This window comes from Megascapheus bottae, unplaced genomic scaffold (genome assembly GCF_031878675.1).
Source record: "Megascapheus bottae isolate mThoBot1 unplaced genomic scaffold, mThoBot2.hap1 H_1, whole genome shotgun sequence".
Lineage (NCBI taxonomy): Eukaryota > Metazoa > Chordata > Mammalia > Rodentia > Geomyidae > Megascapheus > Megascapheus bottae.
Genome location: NW_028327858.1, coordinates 3895453 through 3917500, shown reverse-complemented (window position 1 = coordinate 3917500; position 22048 = coordinate 3895453). Strand labels below are relative to the sequence as shown.

The 22048-nt window shown below is 38.3% G+C and overlaps 1 protein-coding gene across 1 annotated transcript in view; it reads left to right on the top strand.

Moving 5' to 3' along the window:
• The window catches only part of LOC150039010 (usherin-like), a gene marked incomplete at its 5' end in the record, with an annotated part of 572498 nt that overhangs the window by 505117 nt on the left and 45333 nt on the right, over positions 1-22048 (top strand). The window contains one exon of the mRNA XM_090328110.1: positions 19920-20147. Coding sequence (XP_090184236.1) covers positions 19920-20147 — 228 coding nt within the window. The remainder of the gene's footprint in view (positions 1-19919; positions 20148-22048) is intronic.

Genomic DNA, 22048 nt, shown 5'->3' with positions numbered 1-22048 from the left:
CATTTCCAAGCAAGCAATCTCCCCCCAACACACACACACACACACACACACACACACACACACACACACACACACATACACACACACACATTTGTGCCCTCACACCACTGCCAAACTAGGTACCGCTTAACTCTGCTAGTTTCAAGTAAGAGAGTCTTATGGCAGCTTTCCCCGAAGCCAAGGTGTGGTAGTGGACAAAGACGTTAGCTAAGAGAGAGGCGAATAGAGAATTGGAGGAAACTCCTTGAAAGGTTAAGTAGAAATATCAAAACACTTTCAGATGTTCCCCTAAACCCCAGGCTGGTCCAGGGTGTCTCACTTCAGCCCAGCTGGTTCTGAGTCACAGAGTATACAGCTGATGGTGGTAATGATGATGGTGTTTGGGGCCAAATCTCCAACCTTTGACCAGAGCACTGATCCCGCCAGGATTCCGGACAGCCATCTTGTACCTGCCTTCCTGATACTAGAACAGCCCCAGAAAGAACTAGACAGGAAAAAGCATGATGTGAAGTCCTGTCCCCTCATCTCAAGAAGTAAGCTTTCTAAATGACTGTGTATTCTGAACTGTGACTAATTCCCTCCTTCATGGCCCCACATGTTTTAGAAATACTGTAATTAGCACATTTGGGTGGAACACAGCAAGAGCCTCGGGAGAACTTCTCTCCTTGTCCTTTCTGTTCAGGAGGGCCTGGTCATCATACCATAAGTCTTGGTATTTTGTCCTTAACAGAGCGATAATTATTTATTAGTAGACTATATGCTTATAATATTCAGCCATTAAAGTTGTTAGGGGACACTGTGTACCTGAGTCCCTGTAGCTGGAAAAGGATCACATCTGTTAGAGATAAATCACTTTAAAAAATTAGACTCACAGACAGTCAAGAGTGAAGCGAAGGGAGGGAGGTGTGATGGTCTGAAGAGGCTTTATTTTCAATCTTGTGAACAGAATGTGGTCAATATGTTGTCAGCACACTATGGTATTCAGATATCAACTCCTTGTTTCCCCTCTTTGAACCTCAGGTGGCCAATTAACAGTATGTGCTATTTATTCATTACAAAATAGGCAGGGTAAATTGAATGGTTAATCTGGCTAATAAGAATTTTTAACAAGGAATAAAATTAAAAATGATGCATGAGGAAAGACTTGTAAAAGGAAGGAAAGGAGTGAGGAAGAGAAAGGAGAATGGGGAAGGAGGAGGATGGGAAGGAGGAAGAATGGAAAGGGGAGAAGAGGAAGGGAAGAGAAGGGAAGGGAAGGGAATCCTTAAAGAAATTCCAGAAAAAATATCAGGAGAAATTGTCATCTTAAATGTATCTCAAATTACAATGGAAGTAAAAAAAAATTAAAAGGAGAGATCCATTTGCATAAATTATCATCCTAAATGACATTCTCTTCCTTCCCTCATTTGTATTTACTTAGAGTTCCCTTTCTTCCTAAGGCAGACATTCTTAAATTACTTTCAGCAATTATTAGTATCATTAGGCTGTTTTGATGCCTTATTTTGCAGAAAGCAATGTCTTTTCCTTTCTGTTTGCCTCTTAGCTTTTCTATTCATCTCAGAACCACAACTCAGCAAATGAGAAGCTGGTGAGTTCACTAGATCTTGTGAATAATCACTTTTGCAAATAGGAAAGAACTTAAGAAGGGATTAGAAAACGCTCTATCTATATAATTAAAATTCCATTGAAATATGGGAATAAACATATTAATCCATGCACTTTCATTTTGTGTCCCATTCAGAGATTATGTTTCTATGCATTTGCCACTGCTACCTATAAACGGCATCGCTCCCTCTCCCTCCCCTCCTCTCTCCCCCACCCCATTAGGGGTTTTTCTTGTTATTTTTTTGTTTGTCATTTTGTTTTGTCTCTCACTGTAAAATGTACATCAGAAGTAAAGCTGGAAGAAAGGGAGAGCATGAATGTTTTTTACTCTATGTAGCAGTCTTACTGTGCAGTGTTAGTAGATTGCATGCCTCCAGGATCTCGAGCGTCTAAACTGATGGAAGTTTCCAGAATGAAAAAATTCTGAACTTTCACTTTAAGGGTAGGTCCAAAGAGACAGTGCTAATGATCTTTGTTCCCTAGCTTCTGAATAACTTAGGAATTCTCATCAAGGCAGTTTAAGGGCAACACGACTGAAAAATATCTCTATTGAATACACTTTGAATGTCAAATGGATCATTTAAGAGCCAGTGTTTGTTTCAGCAATGAATTTTTCTAAAATCAAATGGTTATTTTAGTGGTTGTAGTCAGGGATCTGTTCATTTTTGTGTTGTCAAGCTGAACCTTCTCCCTAAAATGGTCAAATACGCCCCATTCCCTCTCCCCCACACTGGAGTTTGCCCCCTACTGGGGATATCCATAAAACACAGAAACCATCTTGGCCCCAAGCTCATATGATGACCCAGCACCTAAGCAAAAGATTTTAGAAAACACCAGCTCTTTCTTGCACTAGAATGACTGTGAGTGTGGAAATAACCAGAAGAAATAACTGTAGTTTTCTTTTTACTGCTGTATTATTGCACCCTGTTGGGGAATACATCTGAGCATTTCATGTGTCCTACTTTTAAAATGCCCAGATGGTGACTACGTGCTTTGGGTTGAATTGGGCAGCCCTCATTTTTCATGCTCTGTAGTCTGCCTAGCTATCAAAGAGACATGAGACAAGGGAAATTCTTCCATTTTTCAGCTCCTCTTTGCCTGTTTCTAGTTACCCACAGTGAGTAACACTCTGGTACAATTGTTGCCATGGTCCATGAACACCCTTTCTCTGGGATGCGTAGGGTTCTGTAGAACCAACGCTCCAGCTTCTCTCCCAGCACAGGAGCCTTTGCTGTGTTCCTGATTCCACACAATCCTGTCAGTAACACAGGAGGATATAAGTAGTGTAAATATTTTATACCTTGCGGAGACTGTATTTGCTTTGTCTTTTTTTTTCACTCTAGTCTTTAAGCGTCGCATAAAATTTAACTCAGATCATTCAGCCTGAGAAATTATCCCAAGAACTATTAGAAAGAAATACAACAGGGTAACTGGTGAAAGTAGCCCAAGTGAACAATAGAAGATTAGGATGGTTTTGTGACATACACATTTTATAGGGCTTTTGTCTCCAACTAGATTCTTTTTCAAGTGCCATTTGGGCAATGACCACTGGTACCATTTTACCAATACTAGTAATCCCACTGGGAAATTAATCAAGGAAATGAGATTTTTTAATAAGTTACCTTCAAGGATATATCCCCCCAAAATATTACTGGACTCTAGTTCAATAACAAGCCTAAGTGAACTAATTGTTCTTAGTTTAAATTGCATTTATCCTAAAACAGTGATAAAATTCATTTCCTTTTTGATGAGGAAAAATATTTTTGCTCTGTTTTCTACCTAAGAATAGTTTGATGGCAGAAAGTATGCTAATACAGATTGATGATCTCTAAATTTTGGGGGGATGTATACTCCTGTAAGTAACAACTTGAGGATACATGTCTCTAACACATACATTTATTCTTTGGTAAGTTATAAAGCACCTAGTCAGTAACTAATATTAATACCATAAAACATTTTATGGTATATTAAGATATTTTAAGAAATTAGATACAGGCTAAATCATTAGTAAAATATTTGATTATTGGTTAATGAATCAAAACAGTTATTAATAGTATTTCAAGGCACAGTACACACTAATACAAAAATCAAATTACTAATCTTGCAGTGCTGATCTAGTTTTTAAGTGGACTCCTTGATAATTTCAAAAACTTGGTACACTATGTCAACAAGTAGTATGGGACTGTTACTGTTCATGCGTCACACTGAGGCTGATAAGCTGCTTAAAGTTAGAAATATTGAGCCATTGATTTGACTATGTATGTGCAGTTTGCTTCTGTGTGTAGTTAGTATGGAATTTGAAGTATGGTGTTCAGTTGTTATAAGAATTTTGAAAAACACCCATGTATTCAGATGGTATACAACTAATAATCTACTATAGTCTGTAAAAACTGCTCAGCATAGAACCATGAAGTCTAATACAATATTATACATTAAGATATTTTCTTAATGGCAGCTCATCCATTTGCTACCTAATATGCTCAGTTCCTCAAAAAAGTCATATTCTAGATGAGCCAATATAGGACTAGTTCATCACAAATAGAAAGAAATATTTTTCAATTTCTGTACCTAACTTTAAGCCTAAGAGTTCTTTGAACTGTCCCTAATCTTTTTCTGGTTTTTCTATGTGTCCATGTTGATCATTCATAATTTTTAAAAAATAGCATGCTATCACACAGATCTAGTATATTTCCATAATTCATTTTCTAACTTGTCAAGCCCATTGTGTTTTGTTTCTTTTTTCTTTTTTTTGAAAAATAGCAAAGTATTTATTGTTCTGCTTACCATAATTCAGAACTCACACACAAATAAGCATTTTGTAGTTTTACATTCCCTCTTAACACATTCAATTGTGTTTTCTTATTGAGACATCCTTACTGCATTGCACCCATATTTGTGTGTACATTGGTTCTATGAGTTTAAGTCTTACATTTCCAATGGGTTAGGATTTCTAAGCTATAGAATTTGCATACTTTCTACTTTTCCCACTACTTTTTTAATCTGGCACCAAGAGGAGATACTAAGTAAAGAATATATGTGCATTCTGGCAAATATCATGTAACCCTTTTATTAATTACAATAAAAATATCAAAAAAATAAAACATCCTGTTTTAGACTACCAGAATGGTTAAAAAAAAAAAAGAATATGTGTGACCACGTAAACCATAGTCTCAGCACTTTTTTTGCCAACAGCTCAGAACAAAGAACAAAATCAAGTTTCAGCAGTTGATCCATGCATCTTCAGATCCCCAGGCTTCTTGTCTGCTCCTATAAACAAGGATGCGATTCAGAATGTCCTCTTTAGGCCGACTGAGTGTCAGACATTTTCACAAAAAGTTGCCTGGCCCTTACAAAGCTCATGAGAGAGGATTCACTGTTAGAAGCCAAGACTTTAACAAAAAGGATAATCGGTCTGAAGTCCCCTTACTATGAATGTTAGAGTCAGGACTTGTACTCCAGTTTTATGAAGTACTTCAGTTTTGTGAACTGAACTGGCACCTGTTTGGATTACACTCTGAATTCTGAGTCAGTCTCTCTTTCTCTCTCTCTCTCTCTCTCTCTCTCTCTCTCTCTCTCTCTCTCTCTCTCTCTCTCTCTCTCATATATATATATATATATATATATATATATATATATATATCCTCTCTCCATCTCTCCATCTCCCTCAGTCTCACCTCACACATGCTAATCAAGTACACTATTACTTGGGTCACGCTCCCCATTGTTTCACTTTCAGTTGGTTTTTCAGCTAGGTCTCCCTGATTTACTTAAGCTGGCTATGAACCCCCACATTCCTACCTCCATCTCTCAAGTAGCTGGAGCTGGACCTGTACATAGCTATGCCAGGTTTGGCTTTGAGAAAGGATCTTGCTAACATTTGCCTGGTCAAGTCTTGATCTAGAGTCCTCCTGTCTCTGCCTCCCAAGTATCTGGGTCAGCGTTGCTTCTTTCCCTAGATAATACTTACAGGGTTTCTGAGGCACTTGCTTGCATATGAAAAAGGAGTTGCTGTTTCCCTCTTTGCTAAGATAAAACCAAATCCTAGAGTCTAGAACAAGTACTAGTATATTGAAAATGCCAAACTCACAACACACTTTGCTCAGTGAAATTTTTTTCCTATTTTGTCAAAAAAAATTCTAATAAAAATGATTGGGTAAATTAAAAACATTATTTGATCTGCCTACATAAAAATAATAATCACAGGTACTAGCTCTCAAAACAAATAAAAGTTTTTTTTGTTTTTAATTAAGTATGCTTAGCTTAAGTACACTTTCTCTTAAGGTGTAATGACTACACCATAATCATTTCCTTTTGTTTATTCATTTAAAACGCAAATAAAAGCAGATAATCAATAGATCATAATCTAAAACCAGAGGATTTACAAGTTAATAAGCTTGAGTCAATAGATATTCCATAACTAAGCTTTCATTGCTGAACATGACATAATTTGCTTTGCGCTAAGCTGGTTGACTTAATGCTTTAATTTAATTCCAATATTAACTGAAAAATCCAAAGAAAAAGGGAAATTTTAAATCCTATTATATTAAAATGTTTTCCAAGCAACAACTCAATATCATCTCTCTATTGCTTAAGTGGGCCACCAGTATGTCTCTGACCTCCTGGGCTCTGATTGCTGATAACCAATTAACCCCTTGGGAAGCCTGGTAGAAGTGAATTGTGGATGCTTCCAATGGCTTATCTTCACAATATCTCTTCTGTTAGCCTCAACTGACATAAATTTCTGTTCTATAATGCTTGCTTTTCCTGATTTAGGACCAGATTATTAAAGTTGTTTTTCATTTGCAAAACAGTTCTTGAGATTGCAATATTTCCCCCTTGAAATTGTCACTTGGCATAGATTTGTCCCTCCAAAGCAAACTTAGGAGGAGGAAGATCTAAGTCTAAAAAACAAGGCAACTTTTTCTGGTATCTTAAGAGGAACCTGCAAGAAGCTATCCCTACCAAGGAGTGGTACTCAACAGCTTCATCTTCCAAAGCCTGAGGTTATTAGTAGGTGTAGTAAAGGCAATGTAAAGCGTTCTGATTCTACTCCTTATAATTATATGACACAAACAACTCACCTCATCTTTTCACCTAGATCTGAAAAAGTAGGGGTATAACATCCTAAAGGCTCTGCATCCTAAAATTGCTTTTTTAAGACTGATGTAGTTGAATATACAGGGAGTACTTGAATATACAGGGAGTACTTGAAGAGAAGTCACTGTTATCATCCTTTGAGGTGTTCTCTAGGAGAAGAACTAAGAGGATAAAGAATTTGCATAGAGAATACTTTTGAGAGTGAGTTGCAAAGCTAGTCACCAGAGTGGTCAGATATGATGTTCAGGACAGTGCATGTGCAGTGCCCAAGTTCAACCTCATTTTCAATTAAAAAAATCATTTATAAGTTCCTGGTCAGGTTTTGATAAATGTCCTGGCTTTCCTGCTATGGTCAAAGTAGCCATGGATTTTCGGCTGTCTCAACTTCTATTTGTTGGTGCAATGAGTGTTGTGAACCAGGAGAAGTTGATGCAGTTCACTCAATGCATGGCTATTGAGGACACTTTTCTTTCCAAAGAGAGTTGAAATCCCATGGATTTTTATGATGAATTTGTTTTTTCTATTTCTCCATCTCTGGAATCACATGCAGGTGACAATCTCACCATGACAGTAGTGGCCACATGTCACTTCCTGTACCTGTACCTAACATTGTCTCCTCACTTCAGCTGAGCAATGCGGCACTGGTGCTTCCACACATAGCAGGTTCAACTGCCACTTAAACCATCTTCAAACAGATGACACAGTGATGTGAATTAAAATACAAATTCACTGGTAGGCACCAATGGCTCACGTCTGTAATCCTAACTAATCAGGAGGCTGAGATCTGAGGATCACAGTTCAAAACCAGCCCAGAAATGAAAGTCCTTGAGACTCTAATCTCCACTGAACCACCAGAAAACTGGAAGTGGCACTGTGACTCAGTGGTAGAGCACTAGCCTTGACCTAAACAGCTCAAGGACAGCACACATGCCCAGAGTTTAAGCCCTACGACTAACAAAAATATAAAAATTGTTATAGATACAAAATAGCACTGGGAAAAAAGATTGAAAAGATGCAAAGCAACCACTTATGCTCATACAAGTCTAAAAATCATCATTCAACAAAAATAAAAATTTGAAAACCCATTCAATAAGAAAAAATTTATATTCTCATTTATTTATGCACATATTCTTTTCTTAAGGATGTATAAACTAGTTTCTTTAATTATACTACTTCTTAAAGAGATGGAATTTGAAATTCAAAAAAAAAGTAGGCATTTGTCATGGTAAGTTTTTTTTTTCTTTTTTCCAAGCAGCTAGCATATTGCCAATAAGATAATGTATTTAAATAAAAGATAATTTATGCATTCATCAGACATCTATTGAGCACCCATATGGTGCCAAACACATTTTGTAGCCCCAGTACCTGTCCTCTAAGAGTTCAAGGTCTGCTAGGGAGACAAGACAGGTAAACAGATTACTATAATGCAAAAAAAAAAAAAAAGCCAAGAACAACATCAAAAGCAGAAACAGAGGCAAGCAACTAACTGTCTGAGAAGTCAAGAAGCCCTTCCAAATGGAGCAAATGGAAATGACATTCAATTTGTGTTGTTAAGAATGGTCAGAAGTTGCCACCTATGGAAGGGCATTGAGAAAGAAAGAAAAATAAAGACAAATCATAAGCAACAGTCTCACTGACACGTTCACTGTAAGTGGATTCTCCAAACCAAAGGACATGGGCACAGGGCTGAGAGGGAGCAGGGACAGGGCCTGCAGAGGCAGAGGCATGCAAATAGGTAGCCTGAAGGAACTCTGATTGTGGAGAACTGGCAAGCCAACACCACCCGTGTGTCCTCACCACAGTTCAGCTCCAGCACCCTCAGACTTTCAAGTGAGAAAAATTGGGACTTGACTCTTCTACTGGACTCTGGCAATTAATAGGACCTATGAGGGCTGGTCATATGACATGGAGTCATATTGAAATTTTCCAGGGAATGCAAGAAGCTATCTCTACCTAAGGGACCACAATTTCTTCTCCTTGAAGCTAAGTAAACAGGGATGGAGTAAGACAAACTAGAGCAGGACACAGGCCTTTCCTCTTGAGATAGAGATGGGATTACAGAAAGCAGAGCCAAGAGCCCTGAAGTCCTGAAGGTTTGCTGACCTCTGTGCAGACTGAGACAATATATCACTTGATTTTTTAAAATAATTTTCATTGTGATTAATAGAAGGGTTACATTGTATTCACCAGATAGAACGTGCATAACTTCACAAACATGGATACTCTTTCTCACTTGATTTTATAGCACTCATTTCAACAAAAGTTTCACGACTATATGCATACCTGGAGACTATGGTTTCATAACCATCCATTTCCAATTGGAAAGATTGATTCAGACACAATTAACTAAAACCAACAACAAAAAAAGTATAAGTATCACTCAAGTACTAAATAAAGCACTCTCCTTGATCAAAAACTAATAAGCTAGTGGTGGCTCATGCCTGTAATTCTAGCTACTCATTGAGATTTGAAGGTCACTGTTCAAATCCAACCTAGCTAGGCAGGAAAGTCCATGAGACTTTTAACTACCAATAACCACCAGAAAACCAGAAGTGGAGCTGTGGCTCAAAATGGTAGAGCACTAGCCTTGAGCAAAAGAGCTCAGTGACAGTGCCCAGGCACTGATTTCAAGACCTACAACTACAGAATTTAAAAGAAGAAATGGAAGAAGGAGGAGGAGGAACAGAAAGAGGAGGAGGAAGAGAAGGAGGAGTAGAAGGAAGAGGAGGAGGAAGAAGCAAAGCACGAACTGGAGACCCCAAACTCAAGTCCCATTGTCAACACAAAAAAAAATGTCTAGTTTTCTCTCCATTTCCTCCTCCTTTTCTTTCTCCTCCTCCTCCCCCTCTTAGCCTTCCCCTTCATTATAATATAAAATGAGCATGGTAGTTACCTTTTCTTTTGTGATTTCTGCTGTCTTTGAAGATTAGGAGACTAGGTGATATACAAAGCTAGTCTTCAATAAACATATGTTAAGTCACAGGCTGCTTAAGTACAATACAATGGCTGAAATAACATTCTTTTGCTTTTATTTTAGTACAGCCTTGCTACCCTTCCCCTACAATAGATTATGAAAATGGAATTGCTGGGTCTCCAGCTATGTACATTTTTAATTTTGATAGATCAGAAGTACTGCTTTTTAATATTTAGTGTGACTGATTCGCCACTTTAAAATTTAATTATCACAAATTTAATTTTTTCCTATTCTCCTTTGAAAAATGAGCCATTTCTAAAACGATTCATTTCTTCCTCGATATTTTTTATGGTAACTGAAGTGTCGCCATTCATATTGCTAGGGTTTTAGCTTTTGCTTAACTGATTAAAACGATACAAATTTGCCTACAAAGAAAATGTCTGTGAATTGAATCTTCTTTCTGTACTGACCTTCCATTGGGCAACAAATGGTGGGGCTTACATGAGAGAAAAAAGTAGCCTTCCTCACATTTTGCTCACTCCTCTTTTTTTCTAAGTGTATGTATTTATTTTAGTAAGGACACAAAGCATCACAGAGCTCTGACTTGTGAATACTCCAAGCTGAATACTTTGTGTCAGAAATTTGGCAACTGTTGTAATGAAGGATCTCTGACTAATCAACCGTAATTAAACCTATCCCAATGATCTGAAAAATGTATATGCATGTATACATTCTGAAATCTTTGGATTGAAATCCTATGACTTCTCATTGGTTAGAATCTAGAGTGATAATGCTTAAACCACCATATATGCCTTGGAGACTAGTTCTTTGTGCCATCCAGACAAGATATCTGTTCAAGGGACTAAGGGAAGAGTGTGGTGAGCTCTGCACAAATATAATCATACTATCAGAAAAACACACTCAAAGGCACGTGCTTCTAATAGCCATTCATTTCACAGGGCAGAATTGATAACATAAATGCCCATTGCGTGTTACAATTCCCACCTCAATGTCTTTCAGATCAAGAGAATATTCCTGTTTCTGAACAAGGAACTGAAAATTCTGAATTAGAACAAGCATTTAATTGGAATTTCTTTAAAAAAAAAGTCTTCCTAAGAAAAATGTGCTATTTGTTGTATTGCTTTATAGAAATGGCAATCTATACCTGTTGACTGAGTATCAAATAAGAGAATGCATGAGTGCATTCCTGATTGGTTCACTATTTCATCAAGCACTGACATAATACATACCACTACATAGAAAAATGTAAATTATTTTTCCATTGTTCTTTTGAGTTGCACGGTGGAGCACTTTATACATAATTGGTTCTTAAGTATTTTTTTGTCTAATGCCAGTGGTTGTTTTGTAATAACAATGTTTGATAACATCACTTCCTAAGCTTCCTAATAAATTCCAAAAACTTCAAGGAGACATTCACAACCCCGTCTAGTCCTGCCACAAACCCCTTCCCAGCCACAATCCCTGCTACATCTTCAGATGCCCTCAACTACAGCTCTTTCCTACAGAGATCGGCTTTTTAGTTCTTTTCTTTTTTAGTTCCACTCCCTCGCCTATTTTATACTGGGATTCCACACCTTTCCTAGCCCAAATCTAAAGTCACTTCTCAACTATGGCTTCCCCAAATGTTTACCTCCTCCATTCCATAGCAGAACTATCCCCACTGTGTTGTCCAGGAACCCACATATCACATACATTCTGGCAGGACTGAGGTTTGAACCCACAGCCTTGCACTCTCTAGGTAAGCACCCTCTCGCTTGAGCTTCATTTTCAGCCATTTTTTATTAAAGAATTTATTAACATTGATTTTTACATCATATTTCAAATGACAAGTTTAACAAACAAGTGTTCAAGAAGGTGTTTTTTAATTTTTTTGCCAGTCCTAGGCTTGAACTCAGGGCCTAAGCACTGTCCTTGGACTTTCTTAAGGCTGGAGCTCTACCACTTGAGCCTCAGCACCACTTCCGGCTTTTTTCTATGTATGTGGTACCAAGGAATTGAACCCGTGTCTTCATGCATACTAGGTAAGCACTCTACCACTAGGCCAAACTCCGGCCCTCTTAGACATTTTTTCTAGTTGTTTTTTGTTGTTGTTGTTTTTTATTTTATTGTCAGGGTAATATATAGAGGGGTTACAGTTTCAGTTGTCAGGTAGTGGGTGCATTATTTCTCACACATTGACAAAAACATTCATGTTTTGTCCCCATTTCTCTCCCCTCCACCTCCTCACAATCATCTTGCTTCCTCCCTTCCCTATTTCAAGTAAACAAACAAATGTATATACAATATACCAGGTAACAAAATCAGATATAGTAACCACATGAGATTAACCTTAAGGGGAAAAAAGGAGAAAAGAAATAACATAGTAGGTTAAGAACAGCAATCACAAAGAAGAAACACTTGCTTCCATATCCTAGAGTTCCTTTCATTTAGTCTCATCCTATATGAACCTATGTGCACAGCATTTAAGCTATTGTGATCCTCTGCTAGGAGAGTCCTAGATGTGTCTAATTATTACAAATGAGGGAAACCATTGAGCCTATGTTCCTTTGTGTCTGGCTTACTTCAATTATTACGATTTTTTCCAAGTCTTCCCATTTCCTTACAAATGGGGCAATGTCAGCCATCTTTCTGATGACAGCAAAGAATTCCATTGTGTATAAGTACCATATCTTTTTTATCCATTCATCTACTGAGGGGCATCTGGGTTGGTTCCATATCTTAGCTACAGTAAAAAATGTTGCAATGAACATCTTTGTGCTAGTAAGTTTAGTATGCCCTTGCTTCTGGACATTTGGGTAGTATCAAGTAGTGGAATTGCTGGATCATAGGGGAGCTCTATTTACTCTTTTGAGGAACTACCATACTGCTTTCCATAGTGGTTGAACGAGTTTACACTCCCTCCTGGCCACATCCCCACAGCATCTGTTGTTATTAGATTTCTTGATCATGGCTATTCTAACTGAAGTGAGGTAGAATCTCAAAGTCGTTTTGATTTACATTTCTTTTATGGCCAGAGATGTCAATCATTTCTTCATTGTCTATAGGCCATTCTTATTTCCTCTTCAGAGAAGTCTGTCTTTAAGTCTTCAGCCCATCTTTTAATGGGATGGTTGTTTCTTTGAAGATTTGTTTTGGAGAGATTCACATTTTTTGAGCTGGAGATATATTTTAGATATAAAGTCTTGTCTGTTTTATGGCTAGTGAAGATTTTCTCCCACTCTGTGGGAGAGAACTTGTTATCTATGTCCTTTGCCATACAGAATCTCTGCAGTTTAATGCAATCCCATTTGTCCAAACTTTAACTTGTGTTTCTGAGTCTTTATTAAGAAAGGATTCCTGCGCCAAGGAGACCTAGTGTATCTCCTATTCCTTCTTGTAAAGTTTTCAGGGTATCTGCTTTTACCTTAAAATCTTTGATCCACTTGGAATTAATTCTGGTACAAGGTGACATATAATGATCCAACTTTAGTTTTCCACAGGTGCTTAACCAGTTCTGTCACCACCATTTGTTGTACAGGCAGTCTTTCTTCTATTCTATTTTTTTCTTCTCTTCACATTGAGCTGGGAAGGCATGTGCCATCATACCTTACCTTAGCACAATCATTTTTTGAGTTTGTATGCATCTGTTTATTGTTGATTGACAAGATTCAATTCTAAGTTACTCAGAACCAAAATCATGTGTGTACTATCTTGTATTGTTTGGTGATTAAAAAAAAAAAAGGTTTAAAGTCATGTCTTTATACTACGTCAGCTGGCTCTACCTACATAACTCTACCACTTAAATCATGCCTGCAGCCTGGTTTTAGAGATAGAATCTTGTGGACTTTCACCCCCAGCTGACCTCAAACCACAGTCGTTTAGATTTCAGCTTCTTAGCTACGATTTTCAGTGTGAGCCACTAGTGCCCAACTTTTACAGAATACCATATAAAATACTCAGAAATATTTAAAGAACTGAACAAAACTGACAATTGTTTCTATTGACCATTTTGACACTTGTTGATGCTACCAAACCCACAAACACTTTCCACTACATGAAAAACTGACCACAAACCTTTTCTGTATTGTGAGTTGATGGATCATTCTGCCTGGCCTAGCAGATACATGTGTTGCTATTGATAACTTCTTAGTCCCTCCAGCTTAGAGAAGTTTAGGCGAAAGTGTGAAAACTTCCTAATAATCTTAACATTTTGCAGTCTTGGAAGTCTTATGCTGGGTTCACCATAGATAAATATTTAAGTTTGGTATCCAGCTAATGGGTAGCATAGAGATCACTTCTGAATCACTTCTGAGTAATTTGTCCAAAATAATGACTAGATGTAAATATGTCAGTCAACCTTTGAGGAAGCCAAACATTACTTTTATAAATAGAAAAATTAAAATGACCCTACAGATCCCAGGCCTCAAATTATCTGGAAAAAATAATGTTTTGTCAGCCTCAAAAGATATAAAAGTCATGCAATTAACTGCAAGCACACAATCTAAACTTGTAGCTCTGAGGTAACAGTGATTGAGAGCTGGGACTACTCATATTTTATTTATAACTTTATTTAGAAAGCCCAGCTCTTGTCTCTAACTTTTCCTTTATTTTTCTCATTATAATATAGTAAAATGTAATACAACGAAGTCTCTGAGTGGTTGGAATATTTAAATCTGGATTACTCCGAAGCTCCTTTTGTGCAAAAAGGCAACATATTTAATTGCTTACTCTCTGGTCCATGGCATTTATGCGCACTCAGGAGGTGACAGAACCCCACTGTCTGGTCAGGACTTGTAACCCAAAATCATTCATTTTAGCTTGAGGAGCCGGTGAAAGTGGAAATGGTAAATGAAAGGCAAAGACAAAAGAAATGCCATTGGTTTGGGACAAAGTGGATGGTCACTGGGGAGATTTAACCCTCTCCTGAGGGTAATTAGTAAGTGCATTCTACCCTGCTATAAAACACAGTCGAGTCTACACATCAGAATTGTTACCCACTTCTGGGAGTAGAGTAAAAAATTCCTCAGGACTAATGTAAGGGTACTTAGCAAAAACCCACCATAAAGACCAGAGGGACAGCTCTGAAAACTGCTGGATCATCAGATCGATAGCCTCAAAGATGACTAAGTTAGGTAGCTTTCTGCAGTTTAAACATTTGCACATGGAAGATCCCCATGCTGCCTTTTATTGACAGCTACAGATCAATGGCAATTTTTGATCATTTTCCACCTACATAAACCTATTGACCCCCAGAGCCACCTTTGAGGCACTTCAAGTCATCAAAAATAATCAGAGTGGGTGGTGTAAAATTGTCAGCCTGCCAAAGACTCCGCATGCTTCAGTTGTTACCAGGAGCAGAGTTGGGGGGTTAAAATGTAGTTCAGCTTGCCAGTGGAGCCTCTAAGACAGAGTCTTTGTGCCCCATAAAATGATGCACTGGCTTGTATCCTGACTTTGACCCTCATGCATTAAAGAAGAAGAGGAGGTGAAGGAGAAAGAGAGGGAAAAGAAGGAAAAGGAAGAGGAGCAGGAAGAGGAGGAGGAGGAGGAAGAGGAGGAGGAGGAGGAGGAGGAGGAGGAGGAGGAAGAGGAGGAGAAGTAACAACAGCAGCTAAATCTCTTTCAAAAGATTGTGGAAAACAGATTGTCTCTAGTAAAAGATTACTTCCCTAGGTCCCTTCATTGTATAATTCTCTTTATCTATAGCTAAGCAAGGTAGATGATTACTTCAAGATATGAATGTGAATGGATATAGATGTAAGAATAGACAAAGACTAAATAAAGTACGCGCAAACTGGTAGGCCACGAGTGAGCAATGCCACACACACACAAATATAATGACTCAAAAGAATCAATAGGAAGAAAGTGTGAAGGGAAGGAAAGAATAAAATGACAATGAAGGGAAAAAAGGTTTTCTTTTTTAAAATTGTTTTAATTATTATTATAAAAGTGATATACAGAGGGTTACAGTTATATGAGTCAGAAAGAACACATTTCTTTTTGGAAAATGTCACACCTTCCCTCTTTCCCAGGTTTTCCCTCCATCTCCATCCACAAGTTGTTCATTTTTAACATAATGTCTAATGAGTACCACTTCTGCATTTGTTTACTCTCTTTCCCTCATTTATTTTTTTCAAGATGCACTGTATTTCTTTTCATATATTTTTATTGTAATTAATAGAAGGGTTACATTATATTCACCAGATAGAAGGTGCATTATTTCACAAACATTGATACCCTTTCTCATGTCTTGGTCTCTACTTCCCTTCCCCCTACCCCCACCCCTCATCTTGTTTTCCTGCCTTCCCTATCCAATTTCAAATAACCAAATATGCATTTATCCAATATATCAGATAACAAAGTGAAATACTGTAACAATATGAGATAACCAAGAGACAACAAAAGAGATGAGAGATAACAGTACATTAAGGACAACAATCACTCATTATATGGCTTTTGTTTTTGTATCCTAGAGGTCCTTTCATTTAAAAAAAAAACTTTTATTGTAGAGGTGATATACAGAGGGTTTAGAATTACATAAGTCAAGTAAGTAATGGCCCTTCTCCCCTGCAAGTTGTATAGTGCCTAGTGAGTATTACTGTGGAATTAGTTCAACCTTTGTCCTGATGTTTTGGTGTCTCTTTTTACATTCCCAAAGACAGGTACATGAACAAACAGGACAAAAAGGAAAGAATATATAAGCAGCAAAATAAAAAGAAGGAAAAAAATCTCTTTCTTCCATTCCCTGAAGTTCATTTTGATAGCTATGATTCTGTATGGTCACATGCACATAACCATTTAGTCTTTGTGTTCCTCACCTAAAGAGTATCCTCTTCTGGTCTCAGGAAGATGGAAACTGTCCTGAAAAATCTCTGAAGAAGTAAAGGAGTAGCGTTTGAGGGGGTTGTAGACTGATGGGAAGATAATACTGTAGAGGAATTAGGGGTGTGTGTGTATATGGATGACACTCTACCACTTAAGCAACAGCTGCGATCCACTTTTTTACTTATTAATTGTAGGTAAGTTCCAACTTTCCTGCCAAGCTCGGTTTGAACTACATTCTCAGTTCTTATCCTTCTGAGTAGCTAGGATTGTAGGCATGAGGTACTAGTACTGAGCTTAGAAAAAAAATAAAAAGGAATGAATATTTACACTGAGTAGAGACGGTAGTGGATCTACATAGGAAAGAACAGAAACCAACGCGAGATTTAAGAAACCTGAATTTAAAATAATGAAAATAGTTCCTAATCCTGAATTTAAGGATACTAACATCTGGCTTTCACAATGAGGTTGTAAATAGTATTCTAAAATAGCAAGCTTCAATGTTAAATGTCTGTTCAGAAGATAATAACATACACTACTTCCTAAAATGTCAATGGATAAATTGATAATGATTGTTAGGTCATTTTTTTAAATTTTCTTCACTTTCTCTGGTGATGTTACGATTGAGAAACTGCACGGCTATTCGTGAGATCCGTGTGAGGGGTATGTATGTGTGGATGGAATTTTTTCTTTTTCTTTCCATTCTTGTTTTGATAGCTCTTTTGAAATAACAAATTAATCTAAGAATCTGTCCTGGGTATAATTTTATAACACGGAAATTCTCTTCTACATCCTAGTATGTGATTATTTCTAGCTTTTAAGAGAAAAGAAAAGATACATGAAAACCAAATTAAGCAAAACCCTGTGGTAATCACCCTTTGTGGGACCATACCTCTAAACATCTGTGCCAGACATCCTCAAACTTGAACTTGAGACTTGCAGGTCATGCTTCTACATTAAGGCGGTGGAGGTTTTAAGGCCAGGGCATTTCGACTACTTTTGCTTTCAAGGATCTGAGCCATAAATGTTTATTAAAAGAATCTATAATGAAATCAGTTTTTGTTATTTTTTTAATGGTTGCCTGGAGTATGTTGGATGACTAGATGCTGGTTGTTAATCATTAAGTACTCATGTTACCAAAAGTGTTGGATGGTATTGCCATCTAGGGGCTAAACAGAATTCTCAGCTCTGAAATAAACTGTAATTGAGCAGGTGCAGCTACTGACAATATACATATGTTTTTGCTTTATCGCCCACATGCTTTTCATGTTTCTTATGACAAAAGCTATCTCTAAGTGTCCCCCACAGCCTACCTTTTTTTAAAATCTATAATCTGCTAGAGGTGATTACAATTTACTTTGGAGCTTATGCTATTCTTCTTGGCAATATTCTGCATAAAGAATTATTCTTTTTTGCATTATTAATCTTGCTGGTGTTTGCCCTATTTCCACGGAAAAGGAACCATTTATTGGCAAAGAATGTTTGTAATCAGGGCTTGTAGCATCTTCAGATTTAATATTCATTATGGTCATTCTAGTTCTGTGCTATATTTATCTAAAAGACTCATCCAATGTTGTATGGAGAAATAAGTTTTTTAAATATTTATGATCGAACTTTTAATATTTTAAAAAAGAGAAATTAGTATTTCTGTAAAATTTGTTTCATAATCTGGTCGCTTAGCAAATGTTTAAATATTAAAAGATTTCAAGAGGTTAGCATATAATATTATAATGGGTCTTATTGAAACAGGAAAATTGACTTTAAGATTTCTGATATGAAAAGGAAATTGTATTTTATCTGCCTGGGTTCCACACATAATAAGAAGAGTTATCAGCTGAAGCTTGCAAACTAACAGTGACAGAAAACATGTCAAAAATTATCTCTACATTGCCTCAGTTATATTTAGTCAGCTTATCTGGGCAATGGCTCCATTTTATTTTGTTACTTCGTTTTAGTTCTTTTCTCCCCAAATTGCATTTGGCTACTTCAAAACAAAAGAGAATTCCTTTCATATAGTTGAGTCTGACGTTGTTGGCTAGCTACTTTCAGAAACAGCTTCCTCTACCCTTCCTTATCTCATGACAACCCCTACTTCACAAAACCACCACCAACACCAACAACACACAAAAAAGAAAAAACACAGCTGAAGGGTGTCATATCAAAACATTTAATCAACCAAGTCTGTTGCACACATCATTAAAGGCATCGCACTAACTCAGTCAAAACTTCCTCTGATACCATAGCCAGTGGATATAATACACAAACGTGTGTGTGTTTATCTATACCCACATTACTACACCACTTGCAGACATAATTCCTACATTAAGTAGACATATCCACCCAGTCCAGATGTGAAAAGAACACCCCAGGGCCATTCTAAGCATTAAGATTCTCAGCTCCAGTGTAGTTATGCAAAATATGTTAAATGTTTCTCTCCAAGCAAGGAAACAAACAAACAGAAAAAAAAATACCATCTAATTCTGCTATTATTTTTTTAAATCAACACAGACTAAGTTCTCAAAGCCTACGTAACAATTACTTTTGACATGTTTCCTGTTTTTAGTTACGGGGCTTTTTAACAAATGAAAATACGTTCACATTTATCTTAATGGCAGACTTCTCCAAGGATGTTTTGTACAGTGATAGTTCAATGGGCTTATGACTATTTCCTCGCATGTGTTAGTTTTATTGAATTTGAAAGTCATAAATACATACCAGAAGAATGAGAGGGGAACGTTGGGGAGTTGGAGAGAGTCTTACATATAAACAAACATCACTGGGGATTAGAGAATTAGAGTTGTTCTGGTGAAGTCTTTCAGCCGTTTAAAGTTTTATCTGGTGAGAAGTTAACCCAGCCTCTGACATGCAAATAATACTACAATTTTGTTGTTGTTGTTGTTGTTATTGTTATCATGAACTGGATGCACCACTGATCTGGAAGATTTTTTTTTTCTTTTTGTCAATTGTGAGGCTTGAGTTCAGGGCCTGAGCACTGTCCTTGGACTTTTCTCAAAGCTAGAGCTCTACCACTTGAGCCACAGCACCACTTCCATGTATAAAGTGCCAAAGAATTGAACCTGGGTTTTTGTGCATGCTAGGCAAGTACTCTACTACTAGGTCAACTCCCGGCACCTGGAAGATTTTTTTAAACATTTATATCATATCCACATCTTTTGGTTGCAGTCTCAGATCCTATCTGATTTACAATTCCTGGGATATCTAAGATCACATTCATCAACAGGATTGTGGGGGTTAATGTAGAGCAGTTGATGTAGTTCACATCCAGGAACATAGGAGTTAACAGACAGGAAGAGTGACTATATTAACTGAGTGTCACTAACAAAACTCTTAGGGAGAATTTGAAACCCTGTTCTCATGTTTCTGATGTAGATCTGTGTATTGAACCAGGTGGGTCAGAGATGATCTTCCAGCCGTCAGTGCCAGTTTCTAAAAGCGATTCATTCTGTTGCCTTCCTTACAGGCTACACAGCATGAAGCCCACCTTTATGGGTTAGAACCATTCACAACCTACCATGTTGGTGTGGTGGCTGCGAACCATGCAGGAGAAGTCTCAAGCCCTTGGACTCTGATCCAAACTTTAGAATCTTCCCCCAGTGGACTGAGCGAGTTTACAGCTGAACAGAAAGAAAATGGCCGGGCTTTGCTACTCCAGTGGTCAGAGCCTGTGAGAACCAACGGAGTCCTGAAGGTACTGTTTAACCCACCTGTGAAAGCACAGATGATATCCTCAGGGTACTTAGAGGAGCCCTGGCATGCCAGCAGGCCACTATGGGAAAAGTCCCTTCACAGCCTGCTTAATTCTGCTGGATGGCACCTCCAGGCATTTACAGATCAAAGAAAAGTGTGGGGGCAGGAAGGGGGTGTGTGTATGCATGACATGTTTACTACAAACCCAGCTCCTGGCCGAATGCTTTCTCCATATATTAACTCATTTAATTCTCACATTACCCCCACTGCTATTCAAAAGACACAATGAGCCAGGAGTTTGGCCTAGTGGTACAGTGCTTGCCTCACATGCATGAAGATCTGGGTTTGATTCTTCAGTACCACATTCATAGAGAAGCCAGAAGTAGTGCTGTGGCTCAAGTGGTAGAGCGGTAACCTTTGAGGAAAGCCCAAGGGCAGTGCTCAGGCCCTGGACTGGCAAAAGCCAAAAATAACAAAACAAAAACCTAACTAGCTTCTTGAGCCCACAGTTACAAATGATTGGGATGGGATTTGAGGCTTGGAAGTCACAACTTGGGTCTTCATACTGCCTCTAGAATTGTTCTGCCTGATGATCTGCTGTAAGCCTTGCCAAATTTGCACTTTGGACAGAGCTTACTAAGCCAGACATACAAGTCTATTAACTCCCTGACTTCCATATGTGGCCATGAGAAAGCTCTAGAGGCAGCACACGTAACATCCTGCTGTCACCACCCTGTAGGACCAAGGGAATGACAGTCCGGAGGAAAATCTGTGTGTTGATGTTTTTTATCTTCACTGGAGGGAAAGTGCAGCCACGAGGCTTTCTTCCCTTTCTGATAATTCTCCCCAGGGGTGAAAGCCACTGGTGCTGCCGTTCCTCTCACTCCTTAGGCCTTCTCTTCAGCTAACCTTCTGCCAGCAGGGCCAGCAACATCCCCAGCCCCCAGCCACTGCCTGCTCTTCCCCAAGGTGGCAGAGTCACCCATGTTCATTCCACAAAAAACAGGACTAAACTGCAACTTATTATTATTTGTAGGGGTAGAGAAATGCCTGTCCTGAGGCTTGAATTCAGGACCTGGATGTTATCCTTTTCTTAACTTTTGCACTCAAGGCTGGCACTCAGCCACTTGAATCACAGCCCTACCTCCAGCTTTGAGGAGGTTAAATGAAGATAAAAATCTCATGGACTTTCTTGCCCTGGCTAACTAGGAATCCCTGATCCTCAGATCTCAGCCTTTCCTGTGTAGCCAGGATTACAGGCATGAGCTATGAGTCCCTGAAAATTCTGCAAGAGGAAAGACAGCAGGGAATCTCATGCAGCAAAATAACTTAGAACTGACGTTGGGTCTCCAGGGCTTGGGCTCCCCTCACTGGGCCACCATCCTGCCTGGCTGTGAATCCACTGTCAATCACAAAGGCCAGCCATTTCCCACCAGCCAGCCTATGTCTGTACCTGACAGACGCCCAATTCTCTTCAGCCACCAGAGCGAGCATCTTGAGCTTCAGATCTCCAACATTAAATTCTGAATCACAATACAAAGTAGAAAGCTTTGCTTTCCCTACTGCCAAGGCTTTCACAAAGCCTTGGTCTCTCTCCCAGCACCCTGCTTCTCCCTAGCATGATTGACAAGAAGGACGTTGACACCTCTTACCTTCAATTACATTTCACCAAATATTTATTGAGTTTCTACTAAGTGCCATGCTCTTATTCAAGAGTGAGCATGACAAGAAAAGGTCCCTGCTGTCACCACCCTTAAAACGTGTATGAATCAGTGTGGGAGAGAATGGAAGTGGAGAGGGGAGACTGAAAAGCAAACAGTAACCTGGTAAATAAACAAGCAAGGAAATTTCAGAGAGCGATGGCTGCTATAAAGAAAATTAAATAGAGTAATGTAATTATGC